This window comes from Protopterus annectens, chromosome 1.part0 (assembly GCF_019279795.1).
Source record: "Protopterus annectens isolate FY-2018-M chromosome 1.part0, PAN1.0, whole genome shotgun sequence".
Lineage (NCBI taxonomy): Eukaryota > Metazoa > Chordata > Ceratodontiformes > Protopteridae > Protopterus > Protopterus annectens.
The window spans coordinates 1,688,313,280-1,688,334,636 of record NC_056725.1 but is presented as its reverse complement, the minus strand read 5'-3'; the positions used below and the strand labels follow the sequence as shown (position 1 = coordinate 1,688,334,636).

Genomic DNA, 21,357 nt, shown 5'->3' with positions numbered 1-21,357 from the left:
TGATGAAATATTTTCAGTGTTCAAAAATGTTAAGTGCTAAGAAAAACAGAGAAAATTAAATTTGACTCTAGGAAGCTCTAGCTATTAAAAGAAACAGCTACAACTGCCCTGTTCTTATTTCTACAAAATAGAAAGAACATTCTCAAGTGTGGGCAACTATAGCTATGAAAATAAAAGCTGGCATGTCTTCTCCTTAAAGAAAAGAAAATTCATTTAACAGAAGGCTGCAAGTTTGCATTCCACTCTGCCCAAATAAAAGAATTAAAAAAGTTAAATATTTAAATAATAATAATAGTAAATCATCACCATGACATGACAGTCCACAAACATCTTCACGTAAACACTATATGCATAAGGACTCCTCAGCCCAAATTAAAATAAATAAAACAACAGAATGTCCAATTAAAATAGAAATAGAAAAAGCTTCCTAAATGTCAGTCAATGGCAATCACTTTTCAATAAAAATACTTCTACTGACTGGCATTTATCAAGCCATGTTTATTTTACAAAAAAAAAAACATCAGCTTGTACCAGCTGAACACATACATGGTACATGCCTTAAATATCCCTTTCACAGGAGAAGCTACAGAAGAACAGTAAATCTGTCCTGATACAATGTTCTCATTTAGAAAACTAAGAAATTATTTTGTTAAACAATGTCATTGCATGATAGCAATAACCCACTCCTGTTTATGGGTAATATTGGATTTACCCATGGCACGCTATGTCTAATTACTCTGGCTTCATCCTCATTGTTAAACCACTCCAACTGTGGGCAAATCCAGAATTACTCACACCTAGTTATGGTTACTAAATTGTATAATGTAATAAGATCTGGCAAGATATGATGGACTTAACGTGATGCCGGATCTGTACCTTAACTTTTGTAAAACATTAAAATTCTGTTCATTTAAGTCAGCACACTTTTGTGTGGTGGACCTTTTAGTTTATTTTGAGATATACAGTACCTCTACAGAGAAAAAGGTAAATAGTAGGCATCAACCTGACCTCATTTCTGCTGTTAGATTGAGAGATCAAATTTAAATGTAGAACTCCATGTGCTTTTTTTGTTGTCAGTTTGTTATAAAGTTCAACCTAAAAAACAGCTTCTATGGTTTAGTGAATGACCAGGAGATCCAGTCAGATAAATTACCACAATTTAATCAAAACAATATATAAAAATGTTATCTTTCAGGACTAATGTAACAAACGTGTCTTAAGATTGTACAACAATCTAAAAAATGAAGAGGTCCTAATGCATTTAACCCAGATTCCACAACACTATAAAACAATGACACCCCCCTGCATTTCTACATGTAATAACTCAGCATTACACAGCATATGGAAAGGGCAAATTCCTTATCCCCACTTAACCATAATCCTTCTAAATTAAGAGCACAGGTTTTGACTGACAGTGATGCAATGAAATGAGACATCAGATTACTGATTTGACAACCTGTGCAACCACCTGAATCACACATACACACACATATAACATATATAAAATATACATCTCTCTCTCTCTCTCTCTCTCTCTATATATATATATATATATATATATATATATATATATATATTACTCTCATCAGTGCAGGCATGATGCATTTTATCCAAACCAGCCATAATAAAAATCACTGAGGAGTTGGTGTCTTCTGTCACTAAATTATATTATTAGATTATGCATTTGCTAACAAAACAGTGCATGATGGCAGCACTTAAATGTTCAGTTTCAAAAAGGAAAAACAAAAGAAAAAACTCACCATATTCTGCTTTTTGCTAAGTAACGTTTTAATATATATATGAGAGGTAGTCAGTTCACCAAACTACATTAGAATTACAGTTCAACGTAACATTGTCTGAAAGCAGCTACAAAACAGGGTTGTTTCAGAAAGTGTTTTTTTTTCAGACTAAGACTTAATATGTGCAAGCATTTTGTAGATTGCAAGATATGACAATATCAGATAGACATTTCAGTGCAACATAAGTAAAAACAAGTGCTGTATTCCAAATAGTATTTCTTTCAGAGAAACATTACATACGAGGGAACAATCCCACAGTCTTACAATTCATGGTAGTGATTCAAGACACTATTCCTAATCCTTATCTCAACAACAACAGGAAACCGGCAGCTAAGTCGTTGTGATGCCAAATTGATTTTATTTCATAGAAGATTATAACAATGCTATTTTAATCACTTTTATGATAAAATCATGAGGAATACTCAATTATTTATAATTTAATTATATTTATTTTTTCACTTATTTCAGCGAAAGCAGTTAAAGTGACTTTTTATGCATCTTAAATACAATCTTGTACCTAAGTACAAAAACATACTGCACAAACGTATAAACTGCAAATAAATAAAATATTACTTACACTGCAATCTGTGAATCACCTACAAAAACACAGTGGGAGTGGAGAAGCATACCAGGCATACTAGCAAATGATTTTCTCCAAATATAAACTGTCAATGTATGTAAAACAGCAGCACTGTTTTAATTATTAATTGTGTAATCCAGGAGTTTACATAGCTAGTCAGGTGTTGTAGAAACTCCCCCACAGCTGACTATATTCAGACTTGTTACTGCTCCACTTTTCTGTAATATCTAAAAGCCACTACAGGACATTTGAGTCCAAACCAGTAACAGCCGTGACCATCTTATTTAAAATACTGCACCTTCCAATCACTCCCGCATCTGTCCCATTTTATGGATCAAAGTTATCACTGGTCATTCACCCACCTCTTTGAATTTGTAAAAGTATTAACTCTTGTATGTCTTGTCTGCGCACCTTATACATGCTGCTATAATGTCTTTCTCTCCTCTGGAGAACGTATTTCCTCTAGCAGCATAAGTAAAACAGAAGAGAGTGGGTTATTTCACTTACCTGGTTACTTGGTATAGTGATGCTACAGTATTTTAAGCAGTATTTTGGTAAAGGAATGCCTTGCTCCATTTTTAAACATATTTCAAATGGAGAGGTCATCTCTGATACAGATACCTGTGTAATAATTCACATCTGCTACCTTCTTCACACTAAGCATGCCTACACTCATTTCCTCCTGTTGGTGTGGTAGCTGTTGCCCATTTTACTCTCCTCTGTATACCAGTTCCCAAGCCACCCTTCCCCCAGGAACTGTTCTACACTCGCAACTCCATCTACTTCCTACCCCTCTTAAAGGCATATACATAACTATGAACCGATGTATGAAACCAGAAACTTATAAACCAAAAGACTAGCAATTCAAAAAATGGTGATTTTATGGTGAAACCATATTTAGATTGCTTGCCTCTTTTATTAAAAGACTACTGGGACTTCCTTGTAAAATTACTCAGAAGGTGTACAGTATTCCAATAATTATTTTTATCACCTTAAATGTTAAATATTTGTTTTCAATCATTCCTCATGATGTGGGTATTGAGTGGTTCTGCATTATGCTTTCCAAGTGCAATTACATCTCTTGCAATGAGCATACATTAGTTTGTGAGTTGTTGGAAATTGTTTTACTGAGCAATTACATATATTTTGAGGATGAATTGTTTCATCAGAGTAATGGCACAGCTATGGGCACAGTTTGCACACCATCCTATACAATCCTGGTCCTCACTTACTGGGAATTGAACTACATTTCTAATTCCAAGTGCAATTCTAGTTGGAAATTTTATTTTCATTTCCTTGACACTATATTGATATTATGGGATGATTCTAGGCAAAAGTGTTTTGAATTTTTGGAATATATAAAGATTACAACTTCTTTTTTGGAATTTTCTTATAATATTTCTGATGACTGTATAAATTACCTGGATAGCTCTCAGGTGACTATTAACATTTATAGGAAACAAACATACTAAAATTTGTTTTTGCAGTTCAACAGCTTCCATCCCATGCACCAAAATAAACATTTGGCTAAAGGCAAATTTGTACATTTGACCAGGATGATATCTGAATTTGATACATTTGTAAGGTTGTTGTTGTTGTTGTTGTGTCTTTCGGCTTTTCCCGGTTAGGGGTCGCCACAGCAGAACCGCTAATAATTGGCAGTAGATTTTTACGTGCCGAGTTGCCAGCTCTGATGCACAACCTTCAACGAATGTACGCCCATTCACACATCTCCACACAGAAGACGCTGTAGCTGAGAATCGAACAGGACAGCATCTTACTGTGAGGCGATATGTTGTGTAAGAACAGATACTCCCATGATCTTACTGATGTCATTTTTCAAGATGTGCATGAAAATAGGATTATAAGGCGTTTATTTACCACTTTGATGTCAGAGTAATATGTTTGTCAGTTTTCTAACAGTACATTTGATTCTCTTGGTGTTGTTAATGTTTTAACAATGTTAATAATGCCAATAGGTTTACAAGAGTTATGATTCTGGAATATGACGCACTTAATAAACGTCCAAAATTATGCTTTTAGATTTTGGGATGTTTTGGTAACATAAATATAGTAATATCATTTAAAACACTACGATCATATACAAGACATCCAACAACTTAAAAAATGTCTTGAAAATAAAAATGTAAAGTTTCAACTAAACAATGGCAAGTACGAGACAAAGAAATGTGGCATGTGTCAGCAGTCTAAGTGTATTTTCATTGACCCATGGGAACATGTGGGTGACACATATAAGGTTAGACTCAATGGCCTACATAATTGTGGCACTGCTGGTGTGGTCTACTTAACTGTTTGTGCTTCATGTCCAGTCTATTATGTCAGTGAAACCAAAGGGCCACTAAGGAAATGCATAAGAATGCTGTTTTTATAAGAATGCCTTTCAGTGGTATGAACATCCACAGTAAAGCACTTGTTCCTTTGTTGTTTGTGTAAATGTATTTTATTTTGTTTTGTTAATCAACATTTTAAGGGACTAGACTGTAAGTATTTTTAGTGATGGACATATCACCTTTGGAAGGAATGTGACTGGTATGTAAAGTTGGCATAATGAGACCAGCTGGCATAATGGTTAAGATCTTCGCCTCCCAGGTACAAGGTCCCATGCACAAGGTACAAGGTTCGATCCCGACCTCCATCCAAAGCCTGTTTGGAGTTTGCATGTTCTTCTTGGGTCTCTGTGGGGTTCCTCCCACCTCTGAAAAACATGGTGAGTGCTTCCATTTCAAACTCACCAATGAAAATGGCTGTGTGCAGCAGCACAGACTCTACATGGCACCCTATAGGGGCAAGAGTTGTACAGACCAACCACTTTGGGCATCTACTGCGGTGCGCAGTGATTTGATCATGTTGACTAATGTCGCCAAAAATGGGCATGGGTTGTTACCAGTAATAAGTGAGTTCAGGACCCAGCCTACTCGACCCATGCTAATGGTGGGAGGGCTGTATGTGCTCCTATTGGCCAATGTGCACCCACCACAAAGCCCAGCAGACCTGGGTCAATAAGATACCGGCCGGTGTCTAGTTGCCCAGCCTGGGTTTCCTGGGATAGTGTTGCTGAGTGAAAGCTGGACGTAAAACCAATCAATCTGCCAAACATAAACTGAGAACTGCTACACTTAATGTAGGTTCACTGACAGGATGCAGCTTGGATGTGGATCACATGATGACACTGAGGAGGCTGGACATCCTATGTATCCAAGAGACAAGATAGAAGGGCAGTGCAGTGAAGCCACTTGACTTGGGATTCAGAGTCTACTTCTCTGGAGGGGGACAGGCTAGAAATGGTGTGGGAATTGTGATGAGAGAGAGGCTTCAGAAGGCAGTGAGGGATATCATCAGACTTACTGACAGATTCATGGCAATCAGATTCCAGTGTAATAATAGGGTTGTTACATGCCCCAGAGAAGGTTGTGATAGTGAGGAAAATAGTGCATTCAGACAGCGGCTGCAGAACCTACTAGATAAAGTTGAATGCACATATTGGGACAGCCAGAAAAGGATATGAGGACTGCCTGGGGCCACAGGGGTCGGGCAACAGGAATAAAGAAGGACAGGCCATTTCAGACTTTTGTCTGACAAAAGGCTTGATAGCAGCCAACACATTTATTTATTTATTTAACATTTGTTTATTGGGAAAGTCTGAATAGGACAGAGCAGCCTATTTTCAGCAAAGGCCCAGAGAGAAATGCTCCAGACGCATGTCTTTGTAATGTGAGAGGAAACTGGAGCACCTGGAGAAAACCCATACGATCACAGAGAGGATGTGCAGACTCCACACAGAAGGCACCACAGCTGAGATTTGAACTGGAGAACCTCTTGCTGCAAGGGGACAACACTAACCGTTACACCACTGCCTTGTCCAAGCACATGGCTCAGAAAGGGAGACAGTCACAAGATCATATACAAGAGTGGCCAACATGCAACTCAGGTAGACGTTCTCATAGTAAGGAAAGGGCACTGCGGTAGAATCTATGATTGCAAAGTCATTCCCAGTGAAACAGTTGACCCACAGCATAAACCACTGGTTGCCAAAATCAGCTGGTCAGAGAAGGCTCTAAGGTCAACAAAGACCAGGCTGAAGACATGGAACTTGACTGGAGAGAAAGTACAACAGTTTAAGGAATTACTCAGGGCTCTAGCACCCCAAGAAGAGGAGGAAATAGGTGGAGATGAAGAATAATGACCAGCGCCTCAAAACAGCATGTGTGAGGACTACAGAATAGATATATGACTGAGCTGGGAATGGAAATAAGGTACATAAGAAAGCTGGTGGTAGAATGCAGAAGTCCAGGAAGTCATCAAAAGAAAGAAGGAGTGCAGGAAAAAGTGGGAGATAGAAATGACCATCCAGGCTAGAAAGGAATACTGGTTGGCTAACAAAGAAGCTAAGAAAGGCGTTGCAATAGCAAAGAATAGGGCATTGGAGGCACTCTACCAAGTTTTTGAAAGTGACTCAGTAGATAGCACAAAGAAACTATGTTAAGTTGCAAGGCAAAGACAGAAATATAAAGAAGATAGTCAGACATCCTTCTTAAGGGATGCCAGAAACAACCTGCTCACCGGTCCGCAGGACATCAAAGTAAGATGGAAGGAGTATCCAGTAGCTTCTGAAAGAAAAAAAAAACACAGAAGCTGTACTGCCCCAGAAACAGCCTACGATGAGAGAAGAAGAGGAGCCCACCCTAGAAGAAGTAAGAACAGAACTAAGGAAAATGAAGTCAGGGAAAGCAGAAGGCTCAGATGAGGTTACAGCAGATATGATTAAGATGCTGGGTGAGATGGGGAGAAATGGCTCCTGAGGGTACTCATAGCAGTATGGAGAAAATGGTGTATCCCAGATGATGGGAGAATAAGCATACTCATGCCAGTGTACATGAACAAAGCAGGCATCTACAACTGTGGGCATCAAACGTCTACCACACTGCATGAAAGTTCTGGAGTGGGTGACTGATAAACAGATATGAAGAGCAGTAGAATGTAAGATGGGAGATGAGCAGTTTGGATTAAAATCAGGATTCAGCACAACTGACCCAATGTTTGCAGTGAGACAGATTTTTGAGAAGAAGCTATACATGAGGAAAGAGTCCAACTAGGCATTCCTACACTTGGAGAAAGCATATGACAAGGTCCCATGAAAGCTGAATTGGGCAGTACTGAGATGGTTTGAAGTCCCAGAAACCTTGGTAGCATTAGTGCAGGCTATGTACAAGGACCCAATGATTCAAGTGTAAACAGTGTTTGGCCTCACAGAGGGGTTTCCAGTGGGAGTGGATGTGCACCAGTGTTCACCTCTGAACCCACTGCTGTTCATTCTAGTGATGAACCACATTAGCAAACAGGTTGGAGGGGACAGATCAACAAAGTTGTTGTATGCAGATGATGTGGCATTAAAGGCAGACTTTGAGCAAGAACTTCAGCAAAGGATAGGGGAATGGAATGCAAAGCTAAAAGCAAATGTGATGATAAAAGAAGTTATGTACTCACCATAACGTTCCATCTGAGCAGTTGTACTTCATTTGCCCTCATACAGATCCATATTGGATCCGCGGTGGTGGTGCTGCGGTAGCGTTGTCGCCTCACAGTAAGACGCTGTCCGGTTCGACTCTCAGCTAGAGCGTCTTCTGCGTGGAGACATGCATGAATGGGCGTACCTTCGTTGAAGGTTGTGCGTCTGGGCTGGCAACTCGGCACGTAAAAATCAACTAAAAATCATTAGCGGACTGGAGTTCCGATGTGGCGACCCCTAACCGGGAAAAGCCGAAAGATACAAACAATTGGATCCAAGCCAGCAAGATTACTAGCATCATCTCCGAGCTCCAGACTCCTCCCCTTACCCATAACATACCTCCCCTGCCTTCCATCCCCAGATCGAGTTTGCTGAACTTACACTTATAACCTGACCTGACAACATACTTGTGACCTATACTACAGCACGTAGGCTGACCATGCGCCAAAGGTCCGAGGGAAGGAAGGAGGGACGGTTGAAGACACATGAAGTACAACTACTCAGATGGAACATTATGGTGAGTACATAACTTCTTTATCTGACGTAGTTTACTTCATTTGATCTTCAACCTGTGGGACAGAGTCCCCAGCTACTAAACTCCTGGGAGGCCCTCATGGAAGGATATTCCAGAGAACCGCACAGCCGAGGGATGCTCTCCTTCTAGATGTCAAATCCAATTTGCAATGGGAGATAAAAGTATGAGATGAGGACCAAATAGCTGCCGAGCAAATGTCATCCAAAGACACCCTAGACCAGAAAGCTGTGGACGTAGCCATGGACCTAGTGGAATGAGCTTTAACCTGACCTGGAGGAGACATGCCTTTGTCCTTATAGACCTGCAGGATGTAAGAAGAAATCCGTCTAGTTACAGTGACCTTGGAAATAGGTTTGCCCAAAAAAGGTTTATAGAATGAAACAAGCAATTGATCAGATTTACGAAAATGTTTTGTCCTGTGTAAATAAAATCATAACTGTCTGTGAACATCCAACATGTGTAGTTTATATTCCATCCTGTTGGCAAAGTTGGGAAAAACACAGGCAAATTTATAGTCTGATTGATATTTACTGGTGATGCCTCCTTTGGAAGAAAAGATGGATTGGTTCGAAGGGACACTCTATCTTTATGAAAAATCATGTACGGAAATTTTATGGACAAGGCCTGTAATTCCAAAACCCTTCTAGCAGAGATAATAGCGACCAGAAAGGCTGTTTTCCATGACAGAAATTTTAGATCAGCAGTAGCGGTAGGCTCGAAAGGCGGAGCGACCAGATCTTGGAGAACCATAGTAAGGTCCCACAGGGGAACAGGGTCTTTGACCGAGGGATGTAATAAAAAAGTGCCCTTAATAAAGGCTTTACACAGTCTCGAAGATGCCAAGTATGCAGAATTCTCGCCCACATGAAAATGAGAAATGGCAGCCAACTGAACTTTCACAGTAGAATAGCTAGCGCCATGCTGGAAGATGTCAGCTAGGAAATCAAGAATAGTGGGAACAGGTGCTGTGAAGGGATCTAAACTCCTCTGAGAAGCCCAGAAAGAAAAACGTTTCCACTTGCTGTGATAAATCTTTCTGGTAGATGACTTATGAGCAGCCGCCAAAATGTACTTAACCGAGGATGAAAGTCTGGGAGTCCTGGCAATCACTGGAACTGGAGCAGCCAAGCAGTGAGCTTCAGGCTGTCCAGAGTAGGAAGAGGTACCCCTGATGGATGTGAAATCAAATCCAGAATGGGATCTAGGATCCAAGGTGGAGCCAGAAGGTGAGACCAAAGGAAGGGAAACCATACCTGGCGAGGCCAGAATGGGGCAATAAGTATCACTTTGCTCCCCAGTCGACAAGCTTTCTGAAGAAATCTAGGGATGAGAGGAACTAGAGGGTAAGCATACAGAAAACCGGGATGCCAAGCAAGAACTAGAGCATCTCTGAGGGGCTCCCCCAGCAGGGGGTTCAGAGTGAAAAACCTGCTGCACTTTGCGTTGGAAGGCGATGCGAAGAGTTTGTAGCAAGGTTGACCCCACTCGCTGAAGATCTGTTCCGCTACTGACGGAGTCAGAGACCACTCGTAAGGCATCAGAATGGTCCGACTTAGCCTGTCCGCTAGGATGTTGGACCATCCCGGAATGTGCATTGCTATAAGAAAGCGACTGGTGGAGATCGCCCATTCCCACACTCTCATGGCCTCATGACAAAGAGGATGAGATCTGGTCCCTCTCTGTATATTGATATACCAGATTACTGACATGTTGTCTGATTGAATGGCAATCATCCCTTGAGGAAAAGAGGCATGAAGGGCCTGCAACGCTAGAAGGACCGCCCTCATCTCTAGGACACTGATATGCAAGCTGGTCTTTATGGGGGACCACAAGCCTTGGACTGTCCTGTCCAAACAATGCCCCCCCCCACCCGAGTTGGGAGGCATCCATGGTCACTGTGATGAGGACCAGGGCTGGAACGAATGGTCATCCCTCCATAATGTCTGGAGAGCTCATCCACCATATGAGGGACGACCAACACACTGGTCTTAGGCGGATAGGGTAGGATAGTGGTAAATCTAACAGGGACCACTGAACCGCCAGTGTCCACTGAAGAATCCGCATGGGTAGCCGAGCACATGGAAGGAGAGTTATGGTCACCACCATCGAGCCTAGGGCCCTCAACACAGATTCCACTGTCGGAAGATGAGAATGATAGATTTGAGAGACATGCATCTTGAGGTTTTGAACTCTCTCCAAGGTCAGGAACACTTTACCCTGGAGTGTGTCTATTCTGGCACCAATGTAGTCTATGACCTGTACAGGCTGTAGTAGAGATTTGGATGTGTTGATTGTGATACCCCAACTCAGGGCGAGTGTCAAAAAGTAGTCCCTGGTTTGGGAAAGTAGATGCCTGGTGGCAGCAGTTTGGAGCCAATCATCCAGGTATGGATAGACCTGAATCCCCTGAAGTCTCAGGTGAGCCGCTACCACTGCCATCACTTTGGTAAACACCCTGGGGGCTGTGGTGAGACCAAAGGGTAGGGCTCAAAATTGATAATGATTGGCACCTAGCTGGAAGCGGAGGAACCTCCTGGAGCTTCTGTGCATTTTTATGTGATAGTAAGCATCCTGGAGATCTAACGAGCACATCCAGTCGCTCTCTTGCAGGTATGGAATGATGGACTGTAGTGTGACCATCCGGAACTTTTCTTTGGCTACTGACAGATTCGGGGTAGAGAGGTCCAGAATGGGACTTAAGTCCCCCATTTTCTTTGGCACCAAAATGGAATAGAAGCCCGATCCGGACTGATCTGGGGGGATGATTTCGATGGCTCGCTTTCCTAGCAGCTTGAAAATTTCCTGTGCTGCTGCCTCCCTTTGCATAGGTGGAAGGTCTGGGAGGTGTTTGGAAGGGTTTGGAGAACCTATGAAGGGGATAGAGTATCTTCTGGATATGATTTGCAGCACCGAGGAGTCCGTTGTTATGGGCTCCCATAATGCTGGGTGCAAGGATAATCGTCCCCCGACTGCCTCCAGAGTAGAGTAGTTGGGCAACCCCTCAGGGTTGTTTTCTGGGTCTGTCCGAGAAAGGTTCTCAAGACCTGACATTTCGCGGACCCCCTCAGCCTCTGGGCCAGCGTCCGTTCTGTCCCCCTCTGCCTCTGGGGGAAGAAGAGCCCTGAGTGTCCCAGGAATACTGAGACTTCCAGAACATTTTCGTTTGCCCTCTCTGGTTCCGGGAAAAGGACCTTTGAGGGTTAGAGAAGCGGATCCCAACAGCAGACAGTGTCTTTCCATCCTTTTCACTCTGGACTAGCGTCTCCTTGATGGTCTTACCGAACAGAGTAGAGCCATCATAAGGGGCGTTGGCAAAGGACGCCTTAAAGGGTTTGGTAAACTGGCGCAGCCTGAGCCAGGCGTTACGCCTCATGGACACGCCGGACCCAGCCACCCTTGCCGCTCCTTCCATTGCATGGGAGAGGAGTCGGGGGGGGGGGTGTTGTGAAGCTACATCCTAAAGGAGGTTATAATCTGCTTTGGAGACATTTTTTAATGTAGTTGCTGCTCGGGGGGGGGGGGGTTACTTCGAATTAGATTGTTTTGTGGTCAGATCTCACCAGGGAAGACCATACAGTGGGTGTGCTGCAGCGGTCCCCCATATTTGTAAGCACCGGATCCAAGATGTTTGCACTCCTTGTGGGGGTGTTGACCAGCTGGTCCAGGGCAATGGAGTTTTGGAGTTAAGGAAATCAAGTAATCTTTGGGCAAGTGCATTTAAGCATGAGTAATCTGCCCCGTCTACAAATGGGTAGTTAAAGTCACCCAGAACCAGGGTGTTTGGTTGTATCTTGACAGACTCAAGTAGATGGAAATATGTAGAGTGGGTATCCTGATTCATGGAGGGTCCTATAGCTGGCAATCACTTGACTAGGTGTCCTATTAACAGTTAATTGCATCTGAAGTAACTCTAGTGAATCATGTTTGACCAAGCTGGAGGTGTATTTATCTTTGATGAATATTGATACACCACTTCCTTTAGTCTTCACACCTTCAGTTTTTGGTCTGAACATATGGAAAGAGGTGTAACCTGGTATGGCTGTGGTGCTCTTCACAAACTTAAACCAGGTCTCCGTGACTGCACAAATGCCTACATCCTCCAAGGTCAGACCTGCTTCCAGTGAGTGCAGTTTCATGTTAAAACTCTTAGAATTTAGCAGCATAACATTTAAGCTGTTTTTAGATGGAAGTTTTACATTGGGAATTGTGTCCTTGTGATACTGCCTAAAACGGCACTATGAGGAAGGCAACAGCTTTAGCCAGTAGCCAAAATCCCAGGGGTGACAGATGAAGACCATCCCTGGCAAAGCATCGAGGTCTGTTGATCATGTCATCCCAGGCTGACAGATACTGGATCCCCTTAGAATGACACTAGAAACAAAGCCAATTATTGAAGTCAATCATTTTCTGTTTGTACTGAGGCATCATCCTAGGTGAAGGTAAAATACTGATTAAGGCTAGGAACATACCAGCCTGAGACACATAATCTGAGAACTCAGTCATGTCTCTCTTTATGTAATCCAGAGAGGTACATCTCAAGTCATTCACACCAATATGGACTATGACGGAGTCATAACAGTACCTGTTGCTGAGAGACTTGGGTGCATGTGTGATGTGGTGGATCCTGGTACCTAACAGACAGCTGACTGTGACCTTTTCCTTATCCAGCCTGGTAAGAGGGACATCTGTGTGTCTTACAATGCAGTCCCCTATGACTAGTATGTCAGGTTTTTGTGCTTTGCTTTAAGGGCTTGGCGGATGAGACACTGATGCACGAGCTATTATGTGTACAGTGTTCTGCAGAGGAGGTAACATAAGTAGAGTGCTTGTGTTTGTGTTTGGGAGTTCTCTGATGTTTAGGCATGTTTCTAGTGAGGACCTCTACATAAGTAGGCAAGCGTGGTGTGGGTATGAGTGGAGTAGGAGGTGAGGTGTGTGTGGTGACAACTCGCTCAGTATCGGATGTACTGACTGGTATGTGAGAGAGCATGGAGTCAAGGTTCTTAATGTTGTTGCATCTCCACATATTTCTTGTGAGCTAGGAGTACAGGGTTGTCAGTGGACGTGAGGCAGTTACTACACTGCCTCCGGATGCCCATGTCAACCATGATGGCTACAGAAACTGTATGAAATTGTCCATCCATAGTGCTAGGTAAATGAATGTGTTCAGGAGCAGGAGGAGGTAAATTAATGTGTTCAGGAGCTGAAGGAGGACAGGAAAGAGTAGGAAGTTTAGGTAGTCAGGAAGAGCGGTCGTACTTAAGTGTGGCTAGTGGGTAAGAGTTTTGGTGGTGCCTCAGAGACTAGGTTTAGTGTTCCATTTGGCAGCAGAGCAGGGCCACGCTACCTTTGGAGCACTGCAAGCAAAGTGCTAGGGGAAAATTTAACAAGCAAAAGTTTGCATCTATCACCTCCAACGGTTACTACTGTTCCATGGTAGTGTGTGATGCTGTGCTACAGGAAAACAAGTGCAGACCCACACAAACACGGGCTTAAGTAATAAACAAGAACAAAGTAATTAAATGAAGGACCCAATAGCAAAGCTCAAAACTGAGCCCTGAACCAGTAACCTTCAATTAAACTACACCTACTGAACACTCCTGCTTCGAGGCACGGGGGGGGGGGGGTTAGTGAGTTTAGTGAGTTTTAGTGCTCACTTCAACAATCAGAAACTGGATCCAGCAAGTCTGAATTCAATCCAAACTACAGCCACAGAAGTGCGAACAGAACTTCCAGTAAATAAAATAATACAGTTATTAAAAATAAAATGCAACGTCAGTAAATAAAACAGTCTAGTTCTTTAAATAAAATATGCTATTAAGTAAAACAGTCTAGTTCTTTAAATAAAATATGCTATTGGGTGAACAGCAGTCACAAACTGCAGGATAAACATTTTAAAGTTAAACTTAGTATTCATAGCTCAGTCGGATACCTTGTAATGTACAGAGGAGCAGAGACTGGGTGGCTAACTTTCTGCACCTTTTAAAGTCAAACACAGACCCATGCAAATGCGGGGCTTAAGTAATAAACAAGAACAGATACAGGATACAGATCTAGCCACTATACATAAAAATAAGTTAAAATAAAAAAAAAAACACCAGCTCTTTGTGCTATGTTTGAATAAAGTCCACATTTACAATCTATGACAATGAGTGAAGCCTTCTGTATAGCAGAAGATAGAACGTAATTCAGCATTTCTTCAGTAACACATCTCATGGTAGTGCACAAAAGTCCATAATGAGTCTGATTCCCTGCTGCCCCCACCTCCTCTGACTTAAAGGTTATCAGATTAATGTATACACATTACCAATATCACTTTCATTCTTTGTCAGCAGTCCTTAACATTGCTTCCTTAAACGTTGCTAGCATAAATGTAAACATGTTCGTTGATTTACCCTCAGAACTGACGATTCTTCTTTATGTGTCCAGTTGCAGATGTTTGTCTCAGAAGGATTGCTGTATACCAGTCGTTTGAGGTAACTAGTACAAAAAAAGGCAGAAGAAATAGATAGCTTCTTAAAGATACCAAACACCTTTTTTTACTTTATCTGTTTGGTTAGTACTTTATAGATAAAATATGATGCTGAGTGTATCACATAACACAGTAAGACCAATTGTTTGAGTCATCACCTTTCAAAATGTAAATTAATGGTGTCACAGAATCTCCTGCAAGAAATGATCATATGTTCTTTTGGTTTCAATGTGTTACTAGTACTGCAAAAACAAAAATTTATAAGCATGGAATCAGAATATACTACAGTGTTGAGCTGCACATTTTAGATTCATGTTGAGCATTCAATAGCCATTTATTCAAAAGGTGATGTATTACAAAAAAACTCTGAAACAACTTTCAACGAACAATGGAGGCAATCGTTTTGCAGGGTTGAAGCTATCCTGGTACCCCTCATGTGGAGGGACACCAAGACACACCTCAAACTTATCCAAAATTACAGAACACTGGAGGGAAAAAAAGACTACTGTCACTAAAAGTCATTTCAGTGTTACTGAAAAACTTATCCAAAATTACAGAAGAGTGGAGAAAAGAAAAAACTTTACTGTCACAAAAAGTCATTTCCGTGCTACTATTACCTGGAACCACCGGCATTTGGCCAGATGACCATTAATCAGCAATCAGGTTCACTGCATTTTGTCTTGCAACCAAAAGAAAAAAAGCATACTGGATACTAAAATTACAGCAGAAAAACAGAATGTGCAAAATGGCTACATTTCATTATCTCACAGAAAGACCTTAGCAAAGTTTTCGTAAGTTTTCTGTATGATGTGAACAAATTCCACAACAGAAACATAGCCATATTTACAAGCCTTGCTTATGCACTACTCTGTTATAAAGAAAATGTTACAAATAAACTATTTCTTGAAAACTGATAAAAGAATGCTGTATGCTGAAACTTTTAGTCATTTTTTGCAAGGTTTGACATAAGTAATGCACCATAGTATCTCATGGAATTCAGTTTCCCTAATCCTAGTTCCCTGAAGTCAGCAATCCCTGAATGTTTTTCCAGTTAAGCACTGTACTCTTAAGACTGCAGTTGTGTAAGCATACTTTTCATCCTTGCTGGGAGCTTCATTTCTCATTGGGAACCTATGCCATATATTTTTCCAAAACTCTGTACATATACTATGGAAATATTTTTGGATGTACTAGCATACATGTACATATACAAACTTCAGAAGCAGTGTGTGGCTCATTAGAAGTATTCTTCTGTAGAATCATAGCTACAGCAGGCAAAGGGGGTAGCTTCCATGGATATAAGGTGTTAGGGTGCACGATCAGCAGTTCTGGATGGGGCTGTTCTGCAGGAATGGCATTCAGAAATGAATGCCAACACAGTATTTGTGTTCAGGGCTGAGGAGCTTAAGGGCTTTGTGTGTAGTGTTGTAACTTCCTTGCAAGTAGACCTTTTTTTGCTTTTTGCTTTTCTTTTTTTGCTCCTTAAGTTAAGGGTCGAGGAGTGGCAGATCAAGGAATTGCACTCGGCACTAGTTAAGCTACTACAGCTCTGTTCTTCAGCAAGGCAGTGCAATGCCCATATATGCTGCTGTAGCATAGTAGGGCTGTAGGTGAACCTGCATCCTCTCTGTACCTGCTTTTCTGAGGTGCAGGCCTGTCAAACTCTAAAACACAGTTTTCTCACTTGTGGAGTGCACTGAAATAAATAGATGCATACATCAACGACAACAGAATGTTATGAAGGAGCAAATAAATGAGGCTCTGTTTTTCTGTTGTTTGATCTCTGTATCTTACTCCAGAATGAAGGCTGATACCAAACTGAGTAAAGGATACCGTATTCTGTGTTGCACTAGTAAGATTCACAACAGAGAATGATTCATTAACCACATTTAACCCCTAAGTGTGCACGCGTGCGCATACACACACACACACACACACACACACACACACACACACACACACACACACACAAACAGAACAATAACTAGGTTGGGGTGAAGGGCACAGCCATTGAGAATGAGTAGTTAAGGCAGTTAAGGGCGTTAGTGTCAGGCACTGATGGTGTGGGAGTGCAGTACCGGCAAGCAGTAATTGCTAAAGCACTGAAGTGTTTAGTTTGTGAAAGAGAGTGTGTTGTAACAGTCAGTTTTAAGAAACAGATTGCTACATTACAGAAGTGGAGAAGAACATTTTATCTGGTGTTTAACATATTCTTTTTGTTTTTGTCCCTTAACTTTGAGTTAAAGGGGATGAGCTAGCTGGATCTGACATACAAACACACACACACACACACACACACACACACACACACACACACACACACACACACACAGTTGCACAGTGACACATATATGACTGTGTGTGTGTGTGTGTGTGTGTGTGTGTGTGTGTGTGTGTGTGTGTGGGTTTGAGTTCATAGGTGTCAGTTAGTTTAACGACCACCTGGGCCCTTAATAGCCTGATTGTGCAACCCAAATGAGACACAAATATGATTTATATTAGATTTACAGGGGGTGATTTACTGACTGCATCTGTCCATCAGAGACACAGGAGCAAGACCAGGGGTGAATTTCCAATTATCCATCCACTGGTCCAGGTATTCCTTAAATAGGGATAAGGAGGAACCCTGCTTCATACGGATGGGGAGCCTGTTGAAGAGAATGGGAATTCTCTGAGAAATATATCTGTCTCTCCAACATGTCCTATTTATGTCCCAAGCAAAATTTAGGTCTTTTAATCTAGTATTTCCGATGCTGTTTGTTTTGCAGATGAGCAAAAGATTCATCAAAATAGGATCCAGTGATGCCTTGTAAGCCAGGCAAAGATTACCTCTCAGAAGTCTGTATTATACCAGTTAAAGAGACAGGACTTTCATACAATCAACATAGGAGATTGTGTTTAGATCCTGTATTATTTTTGAAAGGAACATTTGTGGACATTCCAGTTACTGCATGTGTCCTGTCAGGTATATATCGAAAGGGTCATTATACTCTATGATGGGCCTGATGAGGACCCAGTACAGTGTATGATAGCATTTCTGGACCTAGATGCCATGCCCTTGCTAAGGATTTTCTTACTATCTTGGACACATGCTGGTCGAAAGCTAGGTTACAATCTACATGAGTTCTTAGATCCCTGACTAGTGAATCAACTTTTAAAGATGTTTTATCGATGAAATAATTACCGGGGTGGCAAACTTCCCAAAAGGCACTATAATGCATTTCTTATTATTGAGTTTTAAGGCATGGCTTTGGCACCAAACATTTGTCTGTATCAGACCTTCATGAAACATGTTCCTGTCTTGGGGGTATTAAATGACTGCTGCCAGTTTGCAATCAACTGCGAACTTGGACAGCCAGAGGCCTCTGACAATGGCTTTGACACCCGAGAAGTAGGTGCCAAAGAGGACAGGGCCTAGCACAGAGCCCTGAGGGACTCCACTGGTGACCAGCCTCTCTGTGTAAGTGACCTCACCAATTCTAACCTCCTGGATCCTATCAGTGAGACAGCAAGATATCCAGCATATTATAGAGGTTTATATCCAGTTCTATAGGTTTGTTAACAATGCCCAAGTTGGGTATTGTATCAAATGCCTTAGCTAGATCTAGGTAGGCAGTATGCACCTTTTTTCATTGTCTTAGTGATCTTTCAAAGAAGTCCACCAAATTCAGTAAACATACCCTTCCTTTGACAAAGCCCAACTGGGATGGATTCATTGTCTGGAGGTCTCCTATGTCCTTGTTGATAATTTCCATGATAATTCTTTCCATGGCTTTGCAAACAAGACAAGTCAAACTAATGGGTCTGTAGTTTCCAGGGTCTACTTAAGGTCTTCCCTTATGAAGGGAGATGACCATCACAGTCCTCCATTCACATGACACAAAGCTTGTTTTAAGACTATAGTTAAATAATGACTCCAAGGGTCCTGATGAGCCATAGTTTAGACTATTCAGTAGGCATCCTGGGGTGATATCAGGGCCCACTGAGGACAGTTTAGGATCAGTTTAGGGCGTGTGTGTGTAGGGGTGCCACCTTTTCAAATGGCCAAAGTGGGGCATTTTTGGTACAAACATCAGATTTTACAGGCCGACACATACCCACGGTCAGTACAAAGGATAGAACTTAACTTTTTTGCCTAAATAAAAGCTTATTCTTGTAGCATTTTAGTTGCTTATTCTGTTTCTTATAACATTTAGGTATTTTAGTTACAGAATAACTGTTTTATGCAACTATTGCATAAAATATAGGAAATAATTTTGTCCTAAAATCTCAGGACAGTTGCCATTTTTACAATTTTTTGTCAGGACACAACTGCCCAAAGAGGGACTGTCCCTCGCAAAGTGGGACAGGTGGTAACCCTGTGTGTGTGTGTGCGTGTGTGTGTGTGTGTGTGTGTGTGTGTGTGTGTGTGTGTGTGTGTGTGTGTGTCTGTGTGTGTGTGTTTGTGTGTGTGTGTCTACATCTATATGTTTTTCCTTGTCCCATGTTGTCTCCCTGTGTATCTGCTGACCATCTAGCTCTCTCCCCAAAGTTATTGGGCCCTTTCTTTCACAATACGGGGGACCCATTCCATAGTTAGTGACAACAGGTCAGTGGGGGCTGTCATCCAGACAGTAATGGAGGAGCAGGTGCCCACACCTATGCACACTTATCGATATGCTGACATGAGGTCTCAAAAGATGTAAGAGTTTGACTTCATCCACCACCCAGTAGGGAGCCACCTGCAATCCAGGATGGATCCCTGATCTTCAAATTACATGCAGCTGTTCCCCTCTTAGTGGCTTATATCATCTAGGGTACAGGTTATAGAGCTGTTTTAATATATGTGTTAATTTTGTTTTGTGATGGCTGATATTAGCATCTGCACCAAAGGAGGGACATGCTGTTCCTTACCTATGAATATGATGGATGCTCCTAAAAGTCTTTCAGGATGACGACTACTCCCGTTGATTTAGCATTCACAACTTTATGTTTGTATTCATAATACATCTTGTTAACTTGCTTGTCTGCTATAATTTATATTTGTCCAGGTTGAGACTGAAATAGGTCACTTTGGATCAGTGCTCTATCCCAGTTACCAAACTGAATAAATAAAAAATAAATAAACTTCTCCACGCTCATATCCCTGAAAACAGCTGACTTTTCTGCTATGCAGGTCTTTGCTTGAAAGGTGGCAGGCTCTCTGCTCAAAACTATCTCTGCCTCTCTCTCTCTCTGTCTCCCTAGGATAAGAGGGTTGGTATCAGCCACTCACCCCCCACCCCTAGCCTTCTTTCCCAGTACCCTACCTGCTACTTGAACTTGGGTCATCTTACTCATAGTCAGGGCTTTATTTACTCCTATATGTCACAGAGCGCGCGCGCGCGCGTGTGTGTGTGTGTGTATGTGTGTGTGTGTGCGCGTGTGTATGTGTGTGTGCGTGTGTGTGTGTGCGCGTGTGTGTGCATGCGTGTGTGTGTGTGTGTGCATGCGTGTGTGTGTGTGCGCGTGTGTATGTGTGTGTGTGCGTGTGTATACGAGCGCACGTGCCTGTGTTTGTATGTGTGTGATCCAGGATGGATCCCTGATCTTCAAATTACATGCAGCTGTTCCCCTCTTAGTGGCTTATATCATCTAGGGTACAGGTTATAGAGCTGTTTTAATATATGTGTTAATTTTGTTTTGTGATGGCTGATATTAGCATCTGCACCAAAGGAGGGACATGCTGTTCCTTACCTATGAATATGATGGATGCTCCTAAAAGTCTTTCAGGATGACGACTACTCCCGTTGATTTAGCATTCACAACTTTATGTTTGTATTCATAATACATCTTATTAACTTGCTCGTCTGCTATAATTTATATTTGTCCAGGTTGAGACTGAAATAGGTCACTTTGGATCAGTGCTCTATCCCAGTTACCAAACTGAATAAATAAAAAATAAATAAACTTCTCCACGCTCATATCCCTGAAAACAGCTGACTTTTCTGCTATGCAGGTCTTTGCTTGAAAGGTGGCAGGCTCTCTGCTCAAAACTATCTCTGCCTCTCTCTCTCTGTCTCCCTAGGATAAGAGGGTTGGTATCAGCCACTCACCCCCCACCCCTAGCCTTCTTTCCCAGTACCCTACCTGCTACTTGAACTTGGGTCATCTTACTCATAGTCAGGGCTTTATTTACTCCTATATGTCACAGAGCGCGCGCGTGTGTGTGTGTGTGTGTATGTGTGTGTGTGTGTGTGTGTGTGTGTGTGTGTGTGTGCGCATGTGTGTGCATGCGTGTGTGTGTGTGTGTGTGTGTGTGTGTGTGTGCATGCGTGTATGTGTGTGCGCGTGTGTATGTGTGTGTGTGCGTGTGTATACGAGCGCACGTGCCTGTGTTTGTATGTGTGTGTATGTGTCTGTCTATGCCTGTCTATGTGTCTGTACGTCTGTGTGTGTGTGCGAGCATGCATGAGCTTGCAGTGT

General features: G+C 42.0%; 1 protein-coding gene across 2 annotated transcripts in view; it reads right to left on the bottom strand.

Moving 5' to 3' along the window:
* LOC122799515 (TRIO and F-actin binding protein) overlaps positions 1-21,357 on the bottom strand; it is a 3,126,988-nt gene that overhangs the window by 2,421,103 nt on the left and 684,528 nt on the right. For both annotated transcript variants that reach the window (XM_044068636.1, XM_044068645.1), the window contains exon 5: positions 14,837-14,921. In XM_044068636.1, coding sequence (XP_043924571.1) covers positions 14,837-14,921 — 85 coding nt within the window. The remainder of the gene's footprint in view (positions 1-14,836; positions 14,922-21,357) is intronic.